The sequence below is a fragment of the Rhipicephalus microplus genome, chromosome X, assembly GCF_043290135.1.
Source record: "Rhipicephalus microplus isolate Deutch F79 chromosome X, USDA_Rmic, whole genome shotgun sequence".
Taxonomy (NCBI): Eukaryota; Metazoa; Arthropoda; class Arachnida; order Ixodida; family Ixodidae; genus Rhipicephalus; species Rhipicephalus microplus.
Genome location: NC_134710.1, coordinates 435,303,791 through 435,330,232, shown reverse-complemented (window position 1 = coordinate 435,330,232; position 26,442 = coordinate 435,303,791). Strand labels below are relative to the sequence as shown.

The following is a 26,442-nucleotide window of genomic DNA, read 5'->3' as shown; positions in this document are numbered from 1 at the left end:
TCCAGTACGGTGTCTCTCATAATCATGTGGTGGTTTTGGGACGTTAAACCCCACATATCATTATCATCGTACCGATCGCCTTCGACTGTTTTACATGGAGTACACTGCAATCTATTATGTTAAAAAATGCTTGCAAGGACTTGCTACAAAGTACCCAGAACTTCCAGTGCACTTCAAGCTGGAAGGGTTGTCAATACGGTCGGGAGTGTGCGCAAATTTGCCGTATAGGGCATGCGCGCAACACGCGCTTCTGTGCGCGCTATCGTATTAGTTTGCCTTTCTTTTCTTCTCTATTCCTTTCCTCCCATTTACTCCTTCCTCGGTGCAGAGTAGCAAAACTGTTGGAGCCTGGTTAACTTCCCTACCTATTCTTTGCCAATCTTTCTCTTCTGAACTTGTGACTGAAGTATTCTTTAAAAACTCGGGACATGCAGGTGTCCTTGAGCTAATCGCTCCACCATCCGCCATTAAACTCCAAGATGACATGAATGAAAAAAAAGGCAGATCTCACGCCCTTCGGAAATCGATATTTTATGCTAATCATGCAGATGTGCAAGGCAATATGAAGTGACGCTAAACGTATGCAGAAATCCACGCACGCGCACAGGTTAAAGAGCCGCATATGTTTCATATTAGCAGTAGTCTACAGTTACGTAATGATGCCAACAGCAATGTGGATATTAGCAACACCAGGTGCGGTATACTGATATGAAGCGCTGCTGTTTGCTCTGGTGCGTGCTAACATGGTAGCCCTCAACACTATTACATAAATCGACTTCAGTGGATGGCGCCTGACTAGAATTTATGTTAACCCGACATAACAGCTGTATCATGGGAGTACATATGTAGTGTTAATAAAATCGCATATCCACTACTGCAACCACGATTGAAGTTACACGAATCATACGGTCAATATGAAAAAAAAGAGCTAGGCCTGGCGTGGCTCCGTTGTAAAATGCTTAATTGCCACACAAAAGGCTTTTGTTCGATTGCTGATGAACATTGGCATTTATTGTTTCCACTTGTATGGCAAACGCTGCTTATGACAGCTTTTTCTTAACGCTCAAGCAATATAGTTGTCTATGTGTGTTCACGCCGTTTCTGGATACACAGTAAAAATTTTTACACCAGAAGGGTGTAAATGAGCTTGTCCCGTGAACGACACTCTAAGGGTGCCAATTCAGCACCTTCCAAAAAGGGTGCTTTTTCATGCACCCTTAGAATAGGGTGTACATGTAAAAAAACTGTAGGGTGTTACAAAAACACCCTTAAGGAAGGGTGCCTTCGATGTCCATCACTTTTTTAGCACCCTCTGAGGAGGTTGCGAGAAGGATGCACAAGGGTGTTGAGTGCCCATGGCAGGGGTGCCAGTATTCTTTTAGACTGCACTAATAGATATAAGCATGCACTGATTACACACTACTTGAAGACAGTGGTCGTGATTATCAATGGTGCGCCACCTGTCGAGCTCCATTCATTGCGTCTGGGCAAAAATATAAACGCGTACTATCGTGTATGAACTTGTGCTGTATCTATATATACTTCACAGTATATGCATAATGCGCGTTAGAGAAAATGAAGCCTTGCTGCCCTTGCATATTGCGTTTATTTAATAGGCAATTAAAACATAAACTTTACTTCTGCCACACAACTTTTTCACCAGATATACGTTCACCCATACGTACACTACACATGCAACACCTCAAATGTTTATTATATTTATTCAGTTTCACTTCATTGACAATTCTTTGCAACATACAATTACATTGGTTTCAGTTTAGTATACTGCTTCAAGTACACAGAGACTACAAATGAAATATACGCTAATATATCCCTATAATTCTTTCAAGTATCTACAATCCTAGTGGTTTCCAATTTAATACTCCTTCATGTACACAATCGGTTAATAGGAATGAAATACAGGCAAATATATACTTATGATTCTTTCAAATATATACAATCACCATGATTTCACTATATACGCCTTCATGTACACAATCGTTCCCAAGAAGTGATGCACACAAAAATATATATGGATAGTGTTTTCAAATGTATACAATCACAGTGGATTAAGCTTTGTTTTCCTGGATGTATAACAATTGGTTATGAGAAATGATGTACATGCAAACATATACGAGTTTTCGCACATATAACTTTAGCGAATACTTAAGAAACCAATACAATGATCAGAAACACAATAAGCTAAAAACGAACACAAAACTGAGTCAAAACACACAAAAAACAAAAGAGGTAATGCATAATTATGGCTAATGACACAGCTGAGTCACTTTATGCCAAATGTCCCAGCCATTTTGGCAACCATCTCAAATGTATTCGAAAAACTCGTGCTGCATTGAAAATAGTGAACTTCTGGAGTATTTAAAAGAGGAAAAATATTTGGTCACGTGGCTGCCCTCTGAACTTCCTGGAATGCCGTCTAGGTGTTGTATGTGAAAAATTTTATTTTAAAAGCACCGCTCCTTCTTTCCATACGAAACTCGGTCTACGTGTTACGTAACAAGAGCTTAATTTGGGAGAGTTGGTTCATATCGTGGTTGTGTGCTAGTCACAGCGCGACAACTTTAGGAAGAGACAGAAAGGACAGGAAAGAGCACCGACTGTCAACTGAATTTAAAAAATGTGCTACGAGCGCTTTTCTACGGAGTACAAGAACCGTGTTCCTGCGCGACGACACGTGTGAGCACTACAAAATAATCTTAACTGTGAAAAGAATACTCCCTCTCGGAAAGGATAAGTGAACGTGTAGTGATGCACTAATCATTGGTTTACGTGATAAAAAATACTTCTGCAAACGTTAAATTGGCATTAAGTAAACCTATTCTCGTGACTAATGGGGCAAGATTGACTATTCCTGTTGCTGTTTAGTACACATACTTTTGAAAGCTTGCAAGGGGTGGAAAACAACACGCTAATATCATATCTGCTGGCTATTTTTTTAATTGTGAGACACATGATGTGGTATAACATGCAAAGGTTTTGATCATTGTTTTTTGTTGGTCCTGTCTTCTTTAACATTACGTTCTGCAGGAGGGTTTTGCAAACGGGTGTGATGATTCTGTTGGGATACCCAGCATCTTTTAGTCTTTTAATCTGGTTTTTAAACCTGACCTCACCCTTGTGCTAACATGACTTCTGAAGGGTGGCCTGAGTACATGTGGTATCAATTCCTCTTTCTACTAATTTTGAATGCCCCCTATGAAAAGGCAGAACATTCTTAGCACTCCTGGGCTGATAGCACCAGCCAATACCCCAAGAGCATCATCACACTTGTTCTTGTTTGGGAAACCCTCCTGCAGAAAGTAAAGTTAAAGGAAACAGGACCAAAAGAAAAAGAGAATGACCAGTCACCTTTGCATATCACACGGTACTACGTACATAAGGTGTCTCACAATTTTAGGAAAAGAGCCAGCAGATATGACATTGTTGTTTTCCACCCCTTGCAAGCTTTCAAAAGTGCATGTACTTACAGCAACAGGAATAGTCAATCTTGCACCATTCGTCACTAGAATAGGTTTACTGATTGCCAATCTAATGTGTATAAGATGCCGCTAACACGTGGAAAAGTAAACATAGGACAAACTGGGCAATGCTTCAATGATCAAGCAAGACAGCATGCTTTAAATGTTAAGACGGGCTATTGTAGTAGTGTAGTCCTGATTGATTGATTTGTGGGGTTTAACGTCCCAAAACCACCATATGATTGAGAGACGCCGTAGTGGAGGGGTCCGGAAATTTTGACCACCTGGGGTTCTTTAACGTGCGCCCAAATCTGAGCACACGGGCCTACAACATTTCCGCCTCCATCGGAAATGCGGCCGCCGCAGTCGGGAATCGAACCCGCGACCTGTGGGTCAGCAGCCGAGTACCTTAGCCACTAGACCACCGCGGCGGGGCGTAAGTGTAGTCCTAGGTTTCATAAAACACGGTTTTTGAAAAAAAAGCAAGCAGAAAAATGAGATATTGTAGAACTCTTTATCAGGAAGGCCAAGGATCAATGCATCAGTACACCTTCACTTATCTTTTCCGAAAAAGAGTATTCTTTCCTCGGTTAAAATTATTTTGTCATGGTCAGACATGCGTTGTTGCAGATGAGCCCTGGTCTTGGGCTTAGTATAAAAACGCTCGTAGCACCTTCAATAAAATTCAGTTGACAGCGCTCTTTCCTGTCCTTTTTGCGATAAGATTTTTATTACAGAAATAATTTAATTTTCTTACAATTTAGGTATAATGATGAGTTTTCATTGTATCACAACATGGAGCAAATTGCATCTCAATACGAACAAAAATCACAATTTTGTGAAATTCGTGATATTTTCTCGAATATTTCAGCAGCTTGGGAGGTCTAAAGATATTTTTTCCTCAAAATATACCTTCTGTGGATTAAGTATTCACTGCTCAGATATTCATACAAAGTGCAATATTGCAATAAAAAATGCAAACATAACACATTTTGGCTTTATTCTTGGAAGCGAATGTGGCGAAAAAATTGCACTAGTATTATTGAGCTTCAAATACCTTACAGAAGCACATTTACTTAACAGGTAGACCGAATTTGCTTTAGAAAAAATAAGCGGTAGTTTTAAAACAAAATTTTTCACAAACAGCACACAGACGGCATTATGCCAGGAAGTTATAAGCCAGCCACATGAACAAAATTTTTTTTCTCGCTGAAATATTCGAGCAGTTCACTGTTTTCAATGCAGTAAGTCAGCACTTTTTTTTTCAAATACAATTCAGGTGGTCGCCAAAGTGGCTGGGACGTTTGGCATGGAATGGTCCGGCTATATTTAAGCAAAATAACTTACACAAATAACAATGTTAGTTCATCTACCATGACAACACTGGAAAAAGTTGTTCAGGCATTGTGACACTAAAATTTTCAGCGTCGTACTGCCTGAACAACTTCTTTGATAAACTCCAAACTCACGCCGAGAAAAAGCCGCTCAATCACGGTGGATGTTAAAGGCCATGCGGCCGTAGACAATGTTGAAAATAAAAAAAAATCAACTCATCAGTGCTGTCACTCCTTCTTCGTCATTACTGACACGGAAGATTTTTCGGTTATCCATGTGGAGGTTCAGGAAGTAGGCTTGCTCTAGGCTGGGGCCGGGGGCAGACTACGCAGGACGTCAGCGGCACCCTCTCATCCTGTAATAAGAGCAAATATGACTTCTCATAAAAGGATGTTCGTGCTGTTCTGGCAGCACCATATACAAAGAATGTGTAGTGTGTATCCTTCGAAATGGCGTGTAATTGACATTACACTGAACTCGAAGCATACAAACCATACATTCCAATAATTTCGTAAGATAAAGATAAGAGTTTTCCAGCATACAGCAAATTCCCGAATTGAGGTGAAGTGTAAGAATACAGCTCAAAAATGTCACTTACGAAAGCCTGAACTCACCTAAGAATCAAATTCCTTTAGGGTAGTGAGCCAGTGTGAAAAACAATTCCTAAAGTACAATGTTCAGAACATGTAACATTAATCAAAATGCACGAGAAACTTACCTCTTCATGTACAAACAGTGAAGACATCTCTGCTTTCTCTTTTACATGAGAACAAATGATCTTGGGCGTGGCACTAGCGAAGAGGTCTGCAAAAAAAAGTGAGAGATTTACTGACTTTAATCACGCCTCTAACAATCTGAGGAATTCTTACAAGTCACCAATCAGTGCAATTCTGACTGCCTCTATAAGGACATCAAAAATGAACAATTTTCTCGTTCTTTCTACTCTCACAAGACGCTCCGTCAATGGAATCTAATCCAAATTTGACGCTGTGCTTCCTATTTGCCTGCTTTCTAGACGTAGGGCTGCGAACATGTGTTTTATGCACCTAATCTAGCACAGAAGTTCGTCATCTATAATTCAATCTTCGTAATTCATTGTAATTTGATAAAAGATGTGATAGCTCGTCCAGTTTAAAGAGTTGCGGGCCTGCAATAGGCACTGCCTTGCACGTATGACAGTGCAAAAAACAATTCAAAGCTTGCTTTCAGATAAAGCGTCTGGCATATTTCGACAACCAAGCCCATCCTCTGATGGCAATTAGGGGCACGCTATTAGCGATTATTGACTACGAAATTCACAAACGTAACCCGTGCCTAAATACTCAGTTAAACACAATCACGCAAGTAAGAGCGCTCGAACGACACCAACGCGCGCGGAGGCCGACTACGTTGCAGCAGCCATGGCTTATGCTAGAGCTACCGCACATAGCTCCCGCAGTCACGTATACTCTCTCGATTATGTTATAACGCCGAACGTTATCGCAGATGAAGGCAAAGCACGAAAACAGCAAACAGAAACGAGGGAAAACAACGCACGGCGATGGCCACAACAACGCGCCTTTGGAAGTCTGCTAGATCTTTCCCTGTTGCAGGTGACACTTGTACTAAATAGCTTAAAAGACCGAGGCGCACGTGCTGGGAGCATTGCGGCATATCAGCAACTAAAACTATACCGTCTTTAAGCAAAAAAAGCCATTTCGTACAGTGCGCCTCTGTACATAATTTTTTTTCTTTTTCTTTCTTTTTTTACGCTTACACCTACAGAAGCACGTTTCACATTTGAGTATTAATAAAAATGTTATTACGATGTAGCCCAAAGCACATTTTAAAACAATATCAATCACTTTGTGCAGTGTAGAGACAATGTGCGATCAGCAACTAATCCCGCCCTTGTTAAGTGATCACATCACCCACTGTATGAGTGATGCAGGCACTTACACAACATCGCGCATAGCAGTGTGAACTCGTTAAGTCACACGTTTAATCGGGCATCTGCAAGAGGCTCGCGAACGCATGCTGTTGTAAGTGGCTGGCAGCCTACTTCGCCAGAGCTGCTGCAGGCGCCCAGCTAGCGCTGTATGATTACTACCTACGAAAACAGTACACTCACCGTTCACAGGCCCACGTTGTCCGTGTCCGCCACTCCATGAATATTCCTTAATCCGAGCGTCACTTCGAACACGGTGTCATGCGTGACCACCATTGAATATGCGCCTGTTCTCTGGAACACACACAACGACCAAGACCCCAGACCAACGCAACGCATTTGAAAGACGATGAGACAGAGAGAGCGACGTTGAGAGAGAAAAGGAGGAGGCACTGGTGGCGGCGCCGCAGCTGTCGACGCAGGTGTTCGGTGACGCAACTATTTGCTTATCTACGCCGCCGTTGTGGGAGCAACGCTGGCTGGGGTGAGTGGGGGGGGAGGAGCGGGAAACCCGCCAGGACGGCGCCGAAAGGCAAACGCTATGGCGCATACGGCGGACGGCCGTTCATCGCGGAATGACTCCTTGTAAATGGCAACTCTCCTTCCAGCCAGTCGCACAGCGACGCAGGTTATTTACCAGCCTCGGGTTCTTTGAGTATTTTGACGGAATGCAATTGCAGTGGGCGAAAAATAGTGAAGCAACACTTGCGGAAAACAAAGTGAACCATAGAATGACCATAAACAATAATTATTTCGTCCTCGGTGGCATTAGCGGGAGAGCATCGCTACACCTTTTTCCAGAGAAATTTCTTTTTGCATTGTCTGTGTCTGGCACATCCGCGTATGGTGCCGCAAACAATGAATGCGTAGTCGAAGCTCGAACAAATTAATTCACAGTCGCGGATGTTTAGAAGGCTTGTCATGCACCACGAAACGTGCCGAGGTTGTTATAACAAACTTTTTGCTGACCACATAATCAGCACATAATTCCGTATGGTTACCCAATGAGCTAGCTAAGCACCTGTAGCAAAGGCAGGGCACGTTCTTGTTAAACGTTGTTAATATAAACGATGGTTGTGCATGAATGCAGTGACAGCTTTCCGTGGGAATTGGTCATAACCCACGTTTTCGAGCGTAGAAGCACCTCAGTGGACCGTATCAGCTACCACAGCAAGTTCGTAAGCAACGATCAGGTACGAAAATGTGCAGCTGTTTTCCATGTACTGAATAGTCCGTGTACAGTGCGTTGACCACCGCCATTTCTTAAGCCACCTCCCATATAGACTCCCAGTCTGAACAGGTGTGGGACCTTAAACAATAAAAAGCAGTGCCTCCCTCCCCCCCGCACACACACACACACGAAATTCGAGGGCGCACGGGCTGATACACACGCATACTTATTCACAGGCGCGCACACACACACACACACGTATACACACATACGGCCACACACACACGCGACCGTAAACGCACGCATGCATGGGCGTACACATGTGCACAGGCACGCTTAACAAAAGCATGGACTCGTACATACACGCGCACGCACACATGCACGGGTGTACACACAATCGCGCTAACACGCACACACACCCATACTCGGGCGAACATTTTTTGTGTGTGTATAATCCATAGCAAACATGCAGCTTATAACCAACGCTAAGGAAAGCTTTCGTAACATGGATTGCAGTTGATTGATTTGTGGGGTTTAACGTCCCGAAACCACCATTTGATTATGAGAGACGCCGTAGTGGAGGGCTCCGGAAATTTTGACCACCTGGGGTTCTTTAACGTGCACCCAAATCTGAGTACACGGGCCTACAACATTTCCGCCTCCATCGGAAATGCAGCCGCCGCAGCCGGGAATCGAACCCGCGACCTGCGGGTCAGCAGCCGAGTACCTTAGCCACTAGACCACCGCGGCGGGGCGACATGGATTGCAGTTAATTGCCATTATAGATGAAACGCGATTTTCTTCTGCTGACATTCTGCTGTATTCGGAGAGCACCTTCACACATTCTAAGTCAATTAGGCCACCATTTAACGCAAGGTCCACATATTCGTGCAGTAGCTGCGCTGCTCGGCCGCCAATCCGAAGGTCGCGGGTTTGATTCCGGCCGTGGCTGTCGAATTGAGGTGGAGGCGAAAAGGTAGAAGCCTTTGCACTGTGCGATATGAGCGCTCATTAAAAAACACCAAATGGTGAAAATCTCTGCACCTTTCCACTACGACGACCCTCATAATCATATCGAAGTTTTTGAGACGTAAAATCCCAAATATTATAATTATGTGTTCTTCTTATGCTGCATATTCCATCTGATGAATCGGCCCCTACACCCTTCTCAGACAAAAAAGCACCCTTAGAGCCTATTTTAGGGTGCTATTGAGGCAAGCACCCAAACAAAGGGGTGCTTTTTTTCAATCGACCATTTATGGGTGTTAAAGGGTGTTGCAAAGGGTGCTTTCTCGTAAAAGCACCATTTTTACACCTTTTTGGGTGCAAAAATTTTTACTGTGTAGGTATAACATGTCTATCACCTGTGGCACATACCCGCCTTTGGGTACGTGCCACTGTTTTTGAGAAGTGTTTGACGACGTATGCCATGAGATCGTGACATTATTCTTGTCATGACCAGTGAGTCAAATTTGATGAAGCATCTTATTCTCTCGTACTATTTTTTATGTACCCCATCCTAAAGGGCCTTCCAAAACTTTTCAAGTACCTTTTTTGTATGTTTTGCGTAGACTGATGGCCAGAGATAATTTTAGCATAGGTCCACACACCGATATCAAATCATTTATTATTTTAATCGTGCAATAAAATCACCTCATCGCTGCCGACCATGTCGGCGCACAGTGGCAGGTGCTAGAACTACACGGGCGGAAATGACGACGATGAGCGCAGCCTTTCATAGGACGCGTAAAGCCTCGCTGTGAAGCGACAGGACCTGATCGAGTTCTGACAAGTCGGGGAGGCTCATTTCTTCTAGCTCCACCCAGCTGGTCGAACGCGTAAACAAAACGGTGTGGTCAGGCACCACGTTGACTGTTGCTATAGCAACAGCGTCATAAACATCGTTGACTGAAGAGGCAACAATGGTGTACGAGCTTCCTCTACGTAAGAGCTTTCAGCCCATGTCATTGGAGGCCCTCTGCAACGTCACAGCAGAGAGTTAAATGTGGTCATGTAACCCCGCGAAATTCCAGCTGAGAGTAGGCATTGTTTTTTCTTGTGTTTTGAATTTCTTAAATTGATAACGTCGTACTGCATGCCGCTATCGCGTCAGTCTATGCGGTCCACGAGTAAAAAATGGGTGGTTGAAAAGTGTTGGAAGGCCCCTTTAAGGGAGTGATCATAAGAGCACCCAGATATAGGCGGCTAGATAAATAGGTAGATGGATAGATAGGTACGCAGACAGATGCCAAAAGTGCTTGCAGTACGCTACGAAATGCTTCCCATATATTGCCAATGTTGAAAGACAATGTGGATCTGTCTACAAACACTGTTAACTAGGTTCTCCTCACTGTTCTGAGTGCCATTTACTATTCCGGTAAAAGAAAATATATGAAACACATTGCTTCTCTAGGGCGCAGATTGTGTGCAGGCAGTGGGCTCCGGTAGATCTTCCGGAATATCCAGCCGGGAGGATTTGGCCCCGGGGACACCAAAAGGCGACACTCATGTTGTCTGTGAGAAGATGCGTACATATACGGGAGGTGATGCTTTGCCATCCGTGGTTGCATTGCGTGCACGAAAGATGGGAATTGACTACAGAGAGCTATCAACCGAAACTGTGCACATTCCTCGGGACATCAAAGTATTTAAAAATGGCTGCAACATCGAGCTGGCGCTTGCCAAAAATCAAGGCGCCATTGCTTTGCCGGGTACCGCCGAAGACTCACGTAGGTACTTTAATCTATAAGTATTGTTTTAGACGCATGGCAGATGTTACTCAAAATAACGCCTGCCGTTAATGATGTTTGCACGATTGCATCGAGAGCAAGACTGCAGCAGCGTGATACAGCTTCACGGTGTGAAATGCTGCGCATAAACCGACACGCAGGAGCACGACAAGCGCTTGTCTCGAGTTCTTTTGTGTGTCGTCTTGATGCGCTGAAGTTCACACCACGACAGCAAGATGTTTGTGTCACTGTGGGGAATATTTCTAAGTGCGGAACATCTCTAAGTGAATTCCTTCAACTTCGTGAGTATCCATCTCTATCTATCTATATCTATATATCAATCTCTATTTCTATCTTACTATCTATGACTATCTATCTATATCTATCTATCTATCTATCTATCTCTGACTTTTTATTTGCTGTTTGTTTCTTTAATGACATGCATACGAAATCGGTGTAGCATAACATGGCAATAAAAACATGACTGAGAGACCGTGACATGAAAATAATAGAAAGCAAGTCTGAAATAAATGATTTAGATGCCACTACCCGTTTGCTGAGATTTGGGTGCGCGTTAAAGGACCCCGGGTGGTCGAAATTTATGGAGCCCACAACAACGGCGTCTCTTATAGTCATATGTTGGTTTGGGACGTTTAACCCCACATACAAATCAATCAATTAGATGCCACTATCTTCGTGGTATTTCAGCTGCTTCGTTAAGTACATATATACGACTCTGAAGGCATTGTATTATGCATTCATACACAGTCATCTCAGTTATTGCATTACATCATGGGGTAATTCATATTCGGCGCACATTTGGCCGTTAAAGGTATTGCAAAAACAAGCAATTAGACTCATAACTTTCGCTTCACGTCAAGCGCCATCACATGAGATTTTTCCCCAGCTTGACGTATTACCGATCTCCCAAATGTACGTTAACAATGTGTGTGTTTTGTTTTTCAAAATTTTCCACCCTACCCTCACTATCGACATCTTTCCTATTTCCTTGTTGGATAATTCCAATAATACTAGATTCGCGGTCGCCCTTAAGCTGTTATTACCTAAAGTTCGCACTAATTATGGAAAAAAGATCAGTGTTTCTTCATCAATTTCAATATGGAATTCTTTATCACATGATGTGAAAGACCTAATGCACAATCATGTTTTTAAAAGGAAATTGAAAAAGTCTCTATTAAACGTATAACTGCTAGATTTTTTCAAGTTTTGATATCTTGCTATGTTTGTAGACAAAAAGTTCGAAATGTTCCGTTACTTGCTCTTTCGTTATTCATATTTTAGCTTTTTTATTGTAATAACATAGCAGGTCCCGCCTGCGGTTTACTACCTTGGGACCTCCTCCTGCATACTTACTCACAATGTACACTTCTGATGCTAATAAAGAAACATTGATTGATTGACTATAGAGGATATAGAAACCAGTTGGGGCCCTGGAAACACTAAGACGAACGTCATGTTCATTTGGGTACGTTTCCGCAAAGATGCGTCACAGAGAGGTAGAACCGTTCTCATTGGTGAGCTTACGGAACGAGCAAAGCACAGTTTTCTATTTCGTTATCCAGTGCGAAATGGTCAGAACCTTGCTGTGCTGCCACTAGTTTACGAGAACGCAATATTGGGGCTCTGCATGCTTTAGGAATCATCCAGACAGCAGCTGCATGAGGCGTATCGTTTCTCAAAGCCGAACAGCTTTTCCCCAAGAGCATATGTGCCTATGATCTGAAGTAGGCGTTCCAGAAAAGTCTTTAATGCAGAAAAAATGCAGTTCCTAAATTTCTCATAAGACCCTGTGAAACCCAACATCTGCATTGTAAATCAGCACTACGAATATAACACCAGGCTTCAGATACCTAAAGTATGTTCTTTAAGCGCGACATGTGAAACGCTGTGCTGCATTCCTCGACTCATTTCTTTATCCACAGGTGCCTCTGAACCCTCCGCATAAGCGCGGGTCGTATTTTTTCGAAATAAACATGACATAAACACGTGCAATAACGGGGTGTCGCAAACCAAAAGAAAATATTCATTGAGCGTATCAAATATATGAGGATAAAGCGTCTCGTGTAACGCGGTTTCAATACACACATTTTTCCTGGACGTCGTATGTATTCCGTGAATTGAGTGCTGTCGAACTGGTTTTCTTGAACGCTATACGTGTGCGTTCATTGACCTATTTTTCTAAAATTGCTATGGACCATCTTCCTGAAAGAAACCTTGATGAGATTTGAAGCAGCAGTGGGGCGCACGGAGTTCACTCGGTTAGAATGGGCACCGATGCTGGTGCTGGAAGAACGGTTTGAAGCGAAACTTGGTGTATATCGTTTAGTCGATGAACGTTTCTTTGAAACGAAAAGGCACGGGAGACAGGACGCGTTAGAGACGCTTGCGTTCGGCTTTCTTGGCTCACGTCTCGTCGGTGTTACCCGCGCGTCATCTGTATTCTTGAATGCGATCGGCGTTCTTGACTCGCACCTCTTTCGTGTCGCTTCTCGTCCTCTGCTGGCGCTTGTCTTTGGCTTCCCTGGCTCGCGCATCACTGGTGTTGACATCGCCATTCGCGAACACGACTGGCTTCGCTGACCCCCGCCATGCCGGCGACAGCCAGGAAAGGTACGCGCACACTAGTGGGAAGCATGCCACAATATCGTCTCGCCCGTCGGCGTAATTGCTCGGTAAGCAGATGGAGAGAGGTGGAACGAGTGAGATGATGGCCACGCGAAGAGTGCATGGGCTGGAGCGTTGTGTGTGGTGGAGAGGGTGAAGCGAGAGAGGTGACACGCGGCGGGTATGTGGCAGGCGAGGAAGAGGGACGTGACCACGCGCTGCTAGGAGGGCGTGACATACCTGGCACCGCTCCAAAACCTGCGGAGAGTGGAGTGGTGCAGAAAGATCCACAGCGTTACATAGGGTAGTCGAAGAGCTGCTTGGCATCCTAAATGTGAAGGACCATCTTCCAGAAGGGAACCTTGATGGAATGAATATGCATGCGAAGAAGCAGTGGTGTGAATGGTGTTGACAAGGTTGAAGCGGGGGTCGACGCGGGTGCTGGAAGTACGGTTTGAAGGGAAACTTGGTGTCGCGTTTACTCAAATAAACGTTTGTTTGAAACGCAAACACAGGGGAGGCGGGCTGAGTTTCCTGAAGTTTCATGGCAGGAAGTTGGTTTGCTTGATGTGCGCTCGAACAATGTGAGCGGTGGAGAAAGTGAAGCGTGCGAAATGACACGTGGTGAGCGGTGACAGGCTAGAGAGAGTGTGACGTCAGCGCGCGCGCAAGGCGAGGGAAGGCATGAGCTACTTCGCTCTGCCCAAACACCTGCGGCCATGGGGGAGCCCGGTGTGGTCGGTGGACAGCGTTACAAAGGCTACTCAAAGTGCTGCTTCGCATCTAATATCGTGCTCTTTGCTTTTGCATGCCACGTAAGCATTATTCATCACGCTCCGCGCGCTATCGAGAACAGAATAAAAACATGAAAGTGTCGGTGATACGCGGAAAGATGAGTACAACGTTCTACTGTACAAATGAGTTCTTTCATAGAACGACCAAAATAAGCTTGTACGGCTCCGTAACTGTGCGCTCTGTGTCCGCAGCACATGCTGACCAAAGGAAGCAGAAGGAAAACTAGCAGTTAAATGTGCGAATATAACCGATGAGCGAACCTCCTTAGAAACGGGACGCAAGCTGCTATGCATCTGATCACACTGCCAGCCTTCATGAAGGTGGTAGGGTGGGGAGTGGAGTGGAGTGCGTAGGGAGCGTCTGCTGGACTTGGTCCCGAATGAGTGAGCGAGTGACACGGATGGGTTAGGCTGCACCTGCGCGCGCTTTTTTCTTATGGCCTTTTCACTCGTCGTGAACACAATGGGAGAATTTCTGAATATCTTTCGCCACCCGTCGGTGGTAGGAGCGCAGCGACCCTGACCTTGCGTCTTCTGCGCAACGCACACGGCACAAGGGATGTTTGTCGATTTGAAACCATGGAATGTGGATTCTCGACGAAGGGGGGGAGGGGTAATAATAAATAAACCAGTAATAGAGGAAGGATCGTCTACCTAAAAAACAAATTATATCAGATGGCGTTCCGCTGAATGTAGGTATGGAAGTGGTTGTGGATAATACAAGCCTAAACTGAGTGAAAATGCAGAATAATCGGCTAATACGAGGCATAATTCAAGAGGCATAATGCACTGGCAGTGATCAGAGGGATAGATAAAGGATGATGCACCTGTTTTGCTAGCAGAGAGCACCAAATACCTTCGGCCCTAGGTCTCGTTGGGCAAAGCCATCGCAATTAAGAAAAGTAGCTCACAGAATGGCGAGCGCGCCTTCACTTTGCTGGCTGTTTTCTATTTTCTTTTATTTTTAAAATATAAGTGGAGTGGTTTTCATGGCTAAAAATTGTGGTCTGCCGCCTGACAGCTCTTTAAAACGCGTATTTGTGTTGTATATCTAATAACTAAAAAATTGCGTACAGGGAGAAAGAGAGTAAAAAAAAAGAGATGACCCTTGCTGCAGAATAACCCCTTTGTACGGCATGCGCAGAAAGTGGTTGTGAGCATTGTCAAGGTGTTAACACCACCTGAAAATATTGATCCTGGAGAACCGAAGCCCTTTTCATTACTTTGTATTGCAAGCCACGTCCATGAAAAATGCGAACGAAGAACACAGCTGTTTACGCTTGCAAGGCGCTGAAACTTTAGTGCAAATCAGTTCAGCTCTATCCGTCGAGTTCTTAAAAAAACGTGTTTAAAAATAGAAACTTACAAAAATAAAACTTTTTGGCAAGTAATTCAGCTCTTTTTTCTAAAACATCTGTATGAATTCTTTTGTGGCTTAGTGATACAAGCAGGTTGTTGTCAATTTTCTTTTACCCCTCGCAAGCTTAAAGCAAGCTTGTGGCTTGCTTTATTGCAGGATTTGCGCATCACGGCTGCATTTCATTCGGTTATTTGTCAGTGTTCAGTCTACAATGATTTCTCGAGTTTAGAAGGAAATCGTACAACCTTCAGTACGCGCATTACGCACATGAACCATTATTAGCTGTGTGAAGGTGTATTGCCATGTTGCGTCACGGCCACTCGATTGCCGTGGTTACGTATTGCAAGTCCCATTTCGAGAAAACGCCCGGTGTTCCTTCTCACCAATTCCCAAACAATACTGAGCTGTGCGGCAAGTGACAAAAGAATATTGCTTTAGACAACCTCATAGTCAACGACAAGTGTGCAAAGACAGTCGTATGCATCAGACACTTGCGCGATGAAGAATATGTGCGTGCGTTACGCATCAGAAAAGTTATTCCAGACTCCGCGCCTACTATTTCCGAGCACTATTCTTCCTACGTAATTTCAAGTGCATAGAAGCGTGGCGAAAATACTGCTTGACGAGCTTCGCTTCTGCGTCAAACATCAAGCAAGCGAAAAGCAGACCAACAATAAACAGCGACGCTCATCGCACGGGTCGATAAAAGACTACGATAGGACGATTGCGTTGCCAACTGTCGCACTATCCTTCAATATTCGAGAAGTTGCAGCAGTTGCTGAATGAAGAGAAAAAGGCGTCCCAATAATATCACGAAAGCAAGCACTACGCACGTGTTAAGATCAGAACAGATGCACAGAAAGGAGAGAAAAAGGCCGTGTTTCTTTTGCATCAAATAGAATATGACGGGAGAAAGCATTTAGCGTACCCAGATGAACTTGCAAGGGGTGTGTGAATGCGCTTTCTGTCACAAAAGGCTACGATTATACGCGCACTTCGGGGCTTGTGGCACTGCCAGCAAATTGCACTTTTCAGAGGTATATAGGTCCAAGCCCAGCAACATCAGGTATGAGCAATGCCATAAACCATTTGTGCGCCTTCAACATATAAGCAACTTGTTTTTTTTACTAATTATTTATTATTCATATGATAAATATACTTAGTTTTCTGTACTTGAAATATTACCAGTATTTTATTTTTTCCCTGCTGTGCTAGGATATCTCAATAGGTAATCTTTTATAAGACCTTCAACTAACCTTTAGCTATAGGTCGGACAAGTGTTTGTTACCTGCAAATAGATTATGCAATAAACAACATTTATTCACTAGTTCATTCATTCATTCAATTTTCAATGCGCAGTGAGTGGAGAACGCGGCTGAACTCATGTGTCAGGGTTGCGTGTGCTGCATAGAGCGGTGGAAGATGCATGGATGGATGGATATGGCTGTACCCTTTAGATCGGGCGGTGGCTAGCGCCACCAATACGTAATTAAAAAAACTAATATATTTTTTCCCTTTAAATAGTGAGGTTGAGTGTTCGTACTTTGCAGTGAAGGGGTTATTTTCACTCGTGCCTTGACTTTAACCACCAATCAGATAACCTCCTTCTAGTTATTTCTACCCGCTTAAAGTCTATTTTGCCCTCCCTGTCCCTGAACACCAGTGCTTTGAAAACTCTGTGCCATCATCCTGAACTATAGGGTGAAGCCCTTTACAGAACATTATCAAGTGTTCGGCACTTTCTTATTCCTTTCCACAATCACTGCCTACCACGTCTACCTTTTCGTATTTGGCCCGATATGTCTTGAAACGCGATACTCCCGTTCTGGCCTCAAACAGTAGAGAACTACCCTGAGTATTATCATAGATCCTTTCCATGACAATTTCGTGCTTAAATGTTCGATAGATCTCTAGTGCGGACTTCTTAATCATGTCGATTCTCCACATATCTGTCTCAGCTTCCTTCACATTCTTCCTAACTGATAATTCTTTTTGGTTTGGCCCCCTGCTGTTTTCTATGTATTTACCAATCAATTTTCTGGTTCGCTTCTTCCATTTTGTATCGACATTCTTCATGTAGAAGTAGCCGAATACCTTCATAGCCCAACGCTCCTTCCCCATTTCTCTCAATCCCTTCTCACAATTTATATTGCTGCTAGCTTCCCTGCCCTCAAATGATGTCTATCCCATATCACCTTGTACTCCATGATTTGGTGTATTCCCGTGGGCTGCTGAGGCAAGCCTACCCATTTCACGTTGCTTAATTTCTAATCTTGCTTGAGCTTCTGATCTCATGCACAAGACCGCATTGTCGATCGTAAGACTAGGAACCATGACCCATTTCCATATTACTCTCACAACGTCATACTTATTGTAATTCCACCGTGCCCTGTTTTTCATTACCGCTGCATTCCTGTTACCTTTAGTCGTCACGTATATTTCGTGTTCCCTTAGGTACTCGGCCCCATTGCTTCTCCATACGCCCAGATATTTGTATTTATCTGTTATCTCTAGCGTGACCTCCTGTATTCTAAGCTCATTACCTTCATTGTCATTAAAAATTATGACTGCTGATTTTTCATTACGGTATCTGAAATCTAACCTATCTCCTTCATTACCGCCGATGTCCACCAATCTCTGCAAATCTTCCTTGTTGTTGGCCATTAGCCCTATATCATCTGCATACATCAATGCTGGTGGTGTCTGTTCAATGAGTTTTCCTTGTTTGACGAAAGAGAGGTTGAAGCCCAGTTCGCTTCCCTCTAATTTGGCCTCTAATCCTTGTAGGTACATCATCAATAAGAAGGGTGCCAAGGGAGACCCCTGCCTAAGCCCCCGTTTTACCTCTACAGGCTTGGATACCTGTTTTTTCCCACTTTATAACTACCTTGTTACCTTTATAAATATCATTTAAAGATTAGTGACTACATCTTCCACGCCTAGTGTGTCGAGCATTTCCCACAATTCCTCTTGAACCACGCTATCGTACACTCTCTTGATACGCGAAAATGCTAGCCACAGGGGCCTGTCTTCCTTTTCTGCTATTTCGATGCACTACGTCCGTGAAAACACATTGTCTTCCTACCTCATGTGTTTTTGAAACCCATTCTGCAGTTCCCCCAGCGCTTCCTCATCCTCTATCCATGCCTGCAGTCTTTCCTTTATAATCTGCATCGCCAGCCTGTAAACCACCAATATCACTGTTATAGGACGGTAGTTGTTTATGTCAGCTTTGTCCCCCTTTCCTTTATAGATCATGCTCATCCTGCTAAGTTTCCGTCGATCGGGAACTTCACCATCGATTATTATTTTGCTCACTGTCTTTCTCAAAGCGTGCTTAGACTTCGAACCTAATGTCTTTATCAGCATAATTGGAATGACATCTGGGCCTGTTGATGTACTACTACGAACCCTTTTCTCAGCCCTTTCCCACTCTTGGTGTGAATATGGAGTCATGGAGTCACTTTATTCATCCTTGTCTATTGTGGTGCATAAAGCACTTCTTTGTTGAAATTTTTCTGTCACCGTTGTTCTTATATATTCGATAGCTTCGTCCCCTTCTAGCCTAGCACCTTGGGCTGTAGTTATAAAACTCTGCTCTAGGCTCGTCTCATTTCTTCGGAAGTTTAGATGGTTCCAAATTTTCGCAGCTGTCTTTCTATCTTTTTTATGTAATTCTGCCAGCCACTGAGCTCCCTTTTTTTCAATATTTTCATTGATCAGAAGAAATGCATCTCTTCTACAGCTTAGAAAGATTTCCCATTTTCTTTCAACATCATCTGTCGGTTCACCCCACTGCTTAGCATGTCGGTGTTCCCTAGAGGCTTCCTGATGTTTTGCTATGGCTCTCTTAACTTCCTCATTCCACCAACTTTTGGGTTTGTCTTATTTTTCGCGGTGACTTGCCACGTGCCTTAGCAAGCTCTAGCTCAAACAGTCTAGCTCAAGAAGGTGAGAGTTGCAGCGTTCTCTCGAAACGACACGGAGAGAGAGGCACGTACTACACCCAACGTGAACGCCGTAAACAACGAGCGCGCAGGTGCAGTCTAGCCCGGTCTTGCGAGTGAGTGTGCGGCGCGCCTGGCACAGCCATCTGCCGTTTCGCATGCGCTCCCACTGCACCGGTAGCGCGCGCTTGTTTTAGTCGGCGAGCTCTGCCGGCGCCCCGGGGCATAGAGCTTCGATGGGGGCAAGGGGTATGGCGGAGGGTAGGCTTCAGGAGAACTGCTCCTAAAGAAGACTAGCACTTGTTCCGTGTCCAAACACAAGCGATGAGTGGAAATCGTTAGAAATGAGATGCTAATCTCTATGCGCCTGATCCTAAGGAAGTAGGAATGGCAAAGCATCTGCTGCGCTTCGTGGTAGCAATGACTGAGTGAGTCAGTGAGCGGTGCAGTGGTGCAGTACGTACCGTCTGCGCACCAGCTGCGCCGGCAGCGTGCACCTGTTGTTTTGGTAGGCACGTATCACCAGCGCTGGAAGCTTCGAGAGCGACGGCAGAGTGCGGACCTCAGGCGCTTCGCTCCTAAAAAATATCGAAGTGGAAGGTGTAAGGCGAAGGGCAGATGTGGTGTGTTGACTATTCATTTCGGTGCACGGAAAGTGAATGCACACTGCCTTGCGAAGCTTGTGGAGAATTGGTTGTGTGATTTTTGCGATCTCGTCTCGTTTGGCGGCTCCGATTTACAGCGAACGCTAGCGGCAGCGACTATTAAACTGCTTATGCACGTGTAAATAGGTCCTTGCTTCCGCCGATCTGCAACACCGATGAGCTATGTTGATTAACCAAGCTGTTTGCGTGGGTGCAATGTGGGCTGTCTATTTTAAAATGAATATGTTGTAATATATTGTTCTGTAGGTGTAGTCGAGTAATTAAATTGCACGGAGAAATAAGACATACGGTTGTAGAGTGCTTTAGCGCGAGCTGGTCTCTTCCGAAGGTGCCGAGGGTGTTGACAAAATAAGTGCGCGTTGGTATGTTTTCCGTTGTGTATGTTGCTCCTAATTACTAAAAAAATTATTCCTACCTTTTTTCCGGTGTTTTCGAGGCTTTCTCGTTGCCTAAACAGTGTAAGAAGTGATGCGAAGTCATTGGTGAACGAAGATGAAGCAAGTTGCACCGCAAGTGCTGGTATATGCGACTGGTTTCGTTTTCGTTACTAACAGGACATGGCGGATCGAGCTTACGGGATCATTGACAGATAGTGCTGTACATTTTTAACATTTTCCATTACTATGGCAAAAGAAGTGTACATTGAAAGTAAGTTAAAAGTTGTTACGCCAAACTCATGACACGCGTGTCATGCGCAGCACAGTTTAAAAGACATGGTTCCGGCGCGCTCATGACCTTTTACCTAAATGAGGTACCGAAACTTGCATAGCACAAGATATTCTTAGATGGCTTACCTCCATTCCCGACAATATATGGCTTCGACACACCTTCATGTACATTTGGTCACTTCTTTATCACAAGTCTGGTTCCATTCTTATGTAAGACTGTGGACGCAATCACTTCGACTGTAGCTCTTAAAATTTGATTATGGGTATCGATAACTGCATGTAAATTACGTAAAAAACCTATCGCCTTAAAAGTAAGTTTAGTTGTAGCCCTTGATTATCTACTCTTTCACATATTGCCCGAAGTCATCAGACCACTTGAACCGCAGGTGCAAAGAACTGAGCTCATGTATTCCCCAACTAGCTTTCAAATATTCAGTAAGCTCCTTCAGCTCACAAGTTTCCTGAATTGTATTGCCTGAAGCTCCATGGTACCCGAATCAGCCAGCACAGCGGGTGCAGTTCTCTATTATAATGATGCCTAACATTCACAGCCGGAGAGCTTTTTTTGTCAATCTGAAGCTTCCCAATGGCTTGCTCAACCAACTTCAGTAGAAGGACGTTGGTTATGTGTTTCAGTGTAAAACGTTTCTTCTTTGAAGAATGTACAATGGCTACGGAGGTCATGTTTAAATGAGGGCGAGAGGCTACACGTCCATGTACTGTGGGATGTCGGTGAACTTTAAAGGATGCCAGGTGGTCAGAAGTTGTAGAACCTCCACTATGGCGTGCTTCATGGCCACATAACACATTGAGCTTGTCAAACTCTGGAAATATTAGAGACAGCACCTCTTAAATTTTTTCTCAACAGAAACAACAGACTTTCTCGTTAAGATTGCTAATTGCTCATCTCAGAATATCCGCTTCAAAACAATCTTTTATTGTCAAACTTTATTGAAAATAGAGGATGCTAAACCATCGTCGGAATGAACCGCCTTCTTGTTGATCCATTTAAATTAACAGCCTGACCCATCACGTTTCAGCTACCAATGTGGTGGGACGAACGCTTGTGGCTATTGTTTCCTTATTTGCCATCCTCAATCGAAAATCGTGATTACTTGCAACACGACGGAGGCCATCTTCTCGATTGTTGTGCCCCCTATGTTACGGTGACCAATATTCATAATGCTGCACAGGTCATGACAGAGTGATTGACCAGTGCGCAACACTGCATTACATCGCGGACCGCTTCGTTAGACGAGTGCTGTGAACTAGAAGGTGACCTGTCATTGCGTAAAATTACCGAAAACCCGTGTGAAGTGGTGTCATTGATAACAGTGACTGGGTGGGTCCTCTTTTCACCGTGCATAATGTTCACATATGTGTTCACGTCTGTCGGCCAATACTCAATATGCACTGAAGCAAACTCTTCGCAAGCCAGCACTGCTGAATTCGGTTCGGCAGCAATTATTTCTTGTTGTTTTTACCGATGTTTCACAACGTTGCCTTTAAGCAGCTGGAAGCAAAAGTTCCTGTTTGCCACCTTTATTTACAGGGTTCCTAAACCGGCACGTGCTGTCTAAAAAAATGGGGATACCAGACCAGAAAATGTTGCGCACTGTCATTGCTGCAGTCCAAGCCGGCCTTCCCTGCCGTGGGTGCACAGTTAACGGAGCCCAGCAACAATTTTTGTGCATGGACAGAAAACACGACTGATAAATAGTTGAAGCTCCCGAGAACATATGATAGTGCACCACACGGCCTCAAATTTCAAATAAATTTTCAGTCAACTAAAGTTTCCTTTTCCTCTCATGACAAATTATGTTACACACCCAGAAATTATTGCGTCATAGACTCGAGTTCTACGTAAATGCTAATTTGAGCATGCTGCGCTTGGTAGTCTCTGCAGCCGCCTCGGGAGGCTGTCACGGGCCCGTGCGTGCTATAGAGTGCCTAGGCGAATGAGCACATCAAGGCACTCTAGTGCGCACGTGCGCGTCATTGCACTGAAAAAACGTGTATTTGAGAAAAAAGTTCTTGAGGTCATGAGGTACGTGCGACTTGCCTTCACCTGCGCCTTGCTTCTCTGCCTACCTTACAATGCTATCGTAGGGACGAGAGAGGAGAAAGAATTTACAGCATACCACGCATCAGTGTTAACTCCGCTCGTACTTGATGGATTCTAAAAAATGCTGTGGTTAATTCATCAGGCATTAATTTCCTTCAGTGAAACCAATAAATTGTTACGGGAAAAGCGTTGCAGGGCTCCTCACGAGGTGACATAACGAGTTCTGTTTAGGCACGGCAATTTGCTGTGCTCCCCATAAAAAACGTTATGCCAGAAGAATATTTTCTATATGATCCATTAGAAGCTGCGGCAAGAAATGCTTTGAAACTGCGCGACACAATGATTCCAGGAGGCGTGCTGGGAGCCGTTGCCGTTTGCCCCATGTAGCCTGCGCAAGCCGAATTCATTCCCTACGCTTTTCGGCATGCCAGCGACATGATCACATGCCGCACACGCATAAGTGTGTCATGCTACACAAAGTCAGCGTTTCGGCTGCTGACCCGCAGGGCGCGGGTTCGAATCCCGGCTGCGGCGGCTGCATTTCCGATGGAGGCGGAAATGTTGTAGGCCCGTGTGCTCAGATTTGGGTGCACGTTAAAGAACCCCAGGTGGTCGAAATTTCCGGAGCCCTCCACTACGGCGTCTCTCATAATCATATAGTGGTTTTGGGACGTTAAACCCCACATATCAAATCATCAAGTCAGCGTTACATAATGCGCCTGAAGCTGCACGAGCCCCCGATATGTTAGCGGTGGTGTGTCGGCGTTCTCGGTCCTTCATCGGTGCCAGTTATTTCGAATGGGCCCCGGCCGAGCTTTTTCTTCAATTTGATTCCGAGCATAAAAGCAGTGACATTAGTACGGACTCGATACTATAACGGTATCACCAATCAGTGCCACATGAATATTTAGTTAGACGCTGGTGCATAATTGGGCTGAATGAGCTCTAAAAGGTTGCAATAAATTGCTTTCGCTGTAAGGAGCGTTGTCTGCACGATGAGCGAATTGCGATAGTAGGAACGCTTGCGATACGCACGAAAATGTGTTGCAAACAGCTGCGCGTTGCCAAAAAAATCAAATTGAAGCAGGCAGACGTTGCGCTTCTTTAATTATTGCTCTCAACATTTATTCGTCTGTTCAAGCAATGACAACACCTAACCAACATTGTAATGGTAAGGATGGGGGATGTCAATGGTGTAAGTGTGAAAAAAAAAAGAAGTGGATGAAAAGATGACTTGCCGGGGGCAGAGACGAAACCTGCAATATTTGAATAACGCGTCCGATGCTCTACTAAGTGACCTATCACGGCGGTTACTCACCCGGCCACTTTATGGGGTATGTACGTGCATTTGAACGTGGGAGCGTAAGTCAGCGTGACTGGTTTTCATGACGGTTATTGTGAAATACATTTTATGCCTTTGAACTGCACGTATTTCATTTCATTTCTTTTTATTACCTTAAAAGCCCAACATGGGCATTACATAAGGGGTGGGTTTACATATGTTCATTATACAATAGTTGGAAGTAACATGTTTATAAGCATTATTAAACACGGTATGAGTAATATGGGTACATGATTCTGCAATGTATACAAGCGATCGGAAAGATGAAAATGACATCCAGTAGTTTTTATTCTGCAAAATGGTCGGATATTTTTTGTGTGAATGTGGGTGCGTTGGTTAGGGCGGCAATTTCGTGGGGCAGGCTGTTCCAATCTGTGGCTGTGCGGAAAAAGAAAGAAGCTGAAAAAGGTGCAGTACGAGTACGGGGGTGGCCCATTTGGTTCATGTGCTGAGTTCGATGTGACGTTCGGCCAGCGGGAATAAAGTGCGGTGGTGTATTGAGCGAACAATGATAGAACTTATGAAAAAGAGATAGGGATGATACACGGCGACGATTAGCAAGTGTTGGTAGTCCTAATTCATTTCGCAAAGACGACACGCTCACACGATATGAATATAGAATGTATGAACCTTGTAGCACGGCTTTGTACAGATTCGAGAGCGTTGATTAAATATGTTTGGTGGGGGCTCCATACTGCGCATGCGTATTTGAGCTTAGGGCGGATTATGGTTTGGTAGGCTAGTTATTTTACATGATTAGGAGCTTGTTTTAGGTGGCGTTTAAAGAAACCGAGTGTCTTATTAGAAGATGAGATGACGTTAGTAATATGTGCGTTCCAAGGCAAATCATTAGTTATGGTAACATAAAGGTATTTGTAAGAGGACGCAGCTTCTAATGGCATGTTATTGATTGCGTATAAATAAGCCACAGGGTTACGTCGGCAGGAGAAGGTCACAACTTTGCATTTATTTGGGTTTAGTGTCATTAGCCAGCTATCACGCCATTGTTGCAGACGGTTAATATTTTCCTGAAGAGAATTTTGGTCAGATGTATTATTATTTGTTTTGTATATGACACAATCATCCGCAAACATGCGAATATAACAGGTTACATGAGCAGGCAGATCGGTAATATATATTAAGAAGAGAAGAGGCCAGAGAACAGATCCTTGTGGAACTCTGGAAGTTACTTTCAGGGATTCAGATGAGCGGTTGTTAATAAAAACAAACTGTGAGCGGTTATGAAGGAATGCTTCGATCCATCGTAAGATGTTGGGGTGTACATTAGCCAAAGACAGTTATAGTAGCAATTGTTGATGTGGTACCTTACCGAATTCTTTCGCCAAGTCTAAAAGTATACCATGGGATTGCTGAGCATGCCAATGCTTGTGCAATACTGCAAGCCCGAGGTGTTGAAACTTGCAAAAGGGGCATCAAGTCGTTCATGCAAGAAGCCCTGCTGTAAGCTATCAAACAATGACCCGCAAACCCCGAAGCGTTCCAAAATTTATCGCCTAATTGCAAGTACTTATTTATTACTGATTGATTGATTGATTTGTGGGGTTTAACGTCCCAAAACCACCATATGATTATGAGAGACGCCGTAGTGGAGGGCTCCGGAAATTTCGACCACCTGGGGTTCTTTAACGTGCACCCAAATCTGAGCACACGGGCCTACAACATTTCCGCCTCCATCGGAAATGCACCCGCCGCAGCCGGGATTCGAACCCGCGACCTGCGGGTCAGCAGCCGAGTACCTTAGCCACTAGACCACCGCGACGGGGCTATTCATTACTGAGAGTTGAGCCTTTAAAGTTTGTGGTAAGACGTGGGGTCTGGAGAAAACTTCCTGCATGCGCCGTTGCTTATCACACAATGTTGCTGATCAGCGCCGTCCTTCGACAGAGCCCGCGCTTCTACCAGATGTAAAATAACCAGTAGAACATTAGTTCGCCAGCTGTGGTTGTGGCGCTGAAATTCGGACATTCTTGCATAATCTTTGACAGGCTGAGGCTCACTCTTTTTCTACGCCAACAAAAGACTTAGTACAGCCAAAAGGTCATGTTAAAGGCCAACGCAGGTACTTTTTCGACCAAGACATGGTAATGATGCTTGTTCCTTAGACACTCTTGATACAAGCTCGATAGCTTACATGCGCAGCAAATTCTAAAATTTTTTAGTCTGCAAAAAACACAATACTGAAACACAACCAAGAATACTGCCTGCGTAAGACAAACTAATTGCAAGTCCAGAAAACGCTGCGTGTGCAGGCAACACTGATCAAAAAAACAAAGATGGCTGCGCTGAACGGGCTCAAGGCGGCATTTTCACTCGG

General features: G+C 44.3%; 1 protein-coding gene across 8 annotated transcripts in view; it reads left to right on the top strand.

The window, feature by feature from the left end:
* The window catches only part of LOC119186620 (uncharacterized), a 127,394-nt gene that overhangs the window by 3,808 nt on the left and 97,144 nt on the right, over positions 1-26,442 (top strand). For 2 of the 8 annotated variants that reach the window (XM_075880488.1, XM_075880487.1), the window contains exons 2-3: positions 10,326-10,641; positions 10,803-10,943. The exons of 3 other annotated variants lie outside the window; for them this stretch is intronic. In XM_075880488.1, coding sequence (XP_075736603.1) covers positions 10,437-10,641; positions 10,803-10,943 — 346 coding nt within the window. In that variant the 5' untranslated portion in view covers positions 10,326-10,436. Of the gene's footprint in view, positions 1-10,325; positions 10,642-10,802; positions 10,944-22,252; positions 22,493-26,442 lie in introns of those variants that run through there. 3 more of the 8 variants (XM_075880492.1, XM_075880489.1, XM_075880491.1) reach the window with 2 other exon arrangements.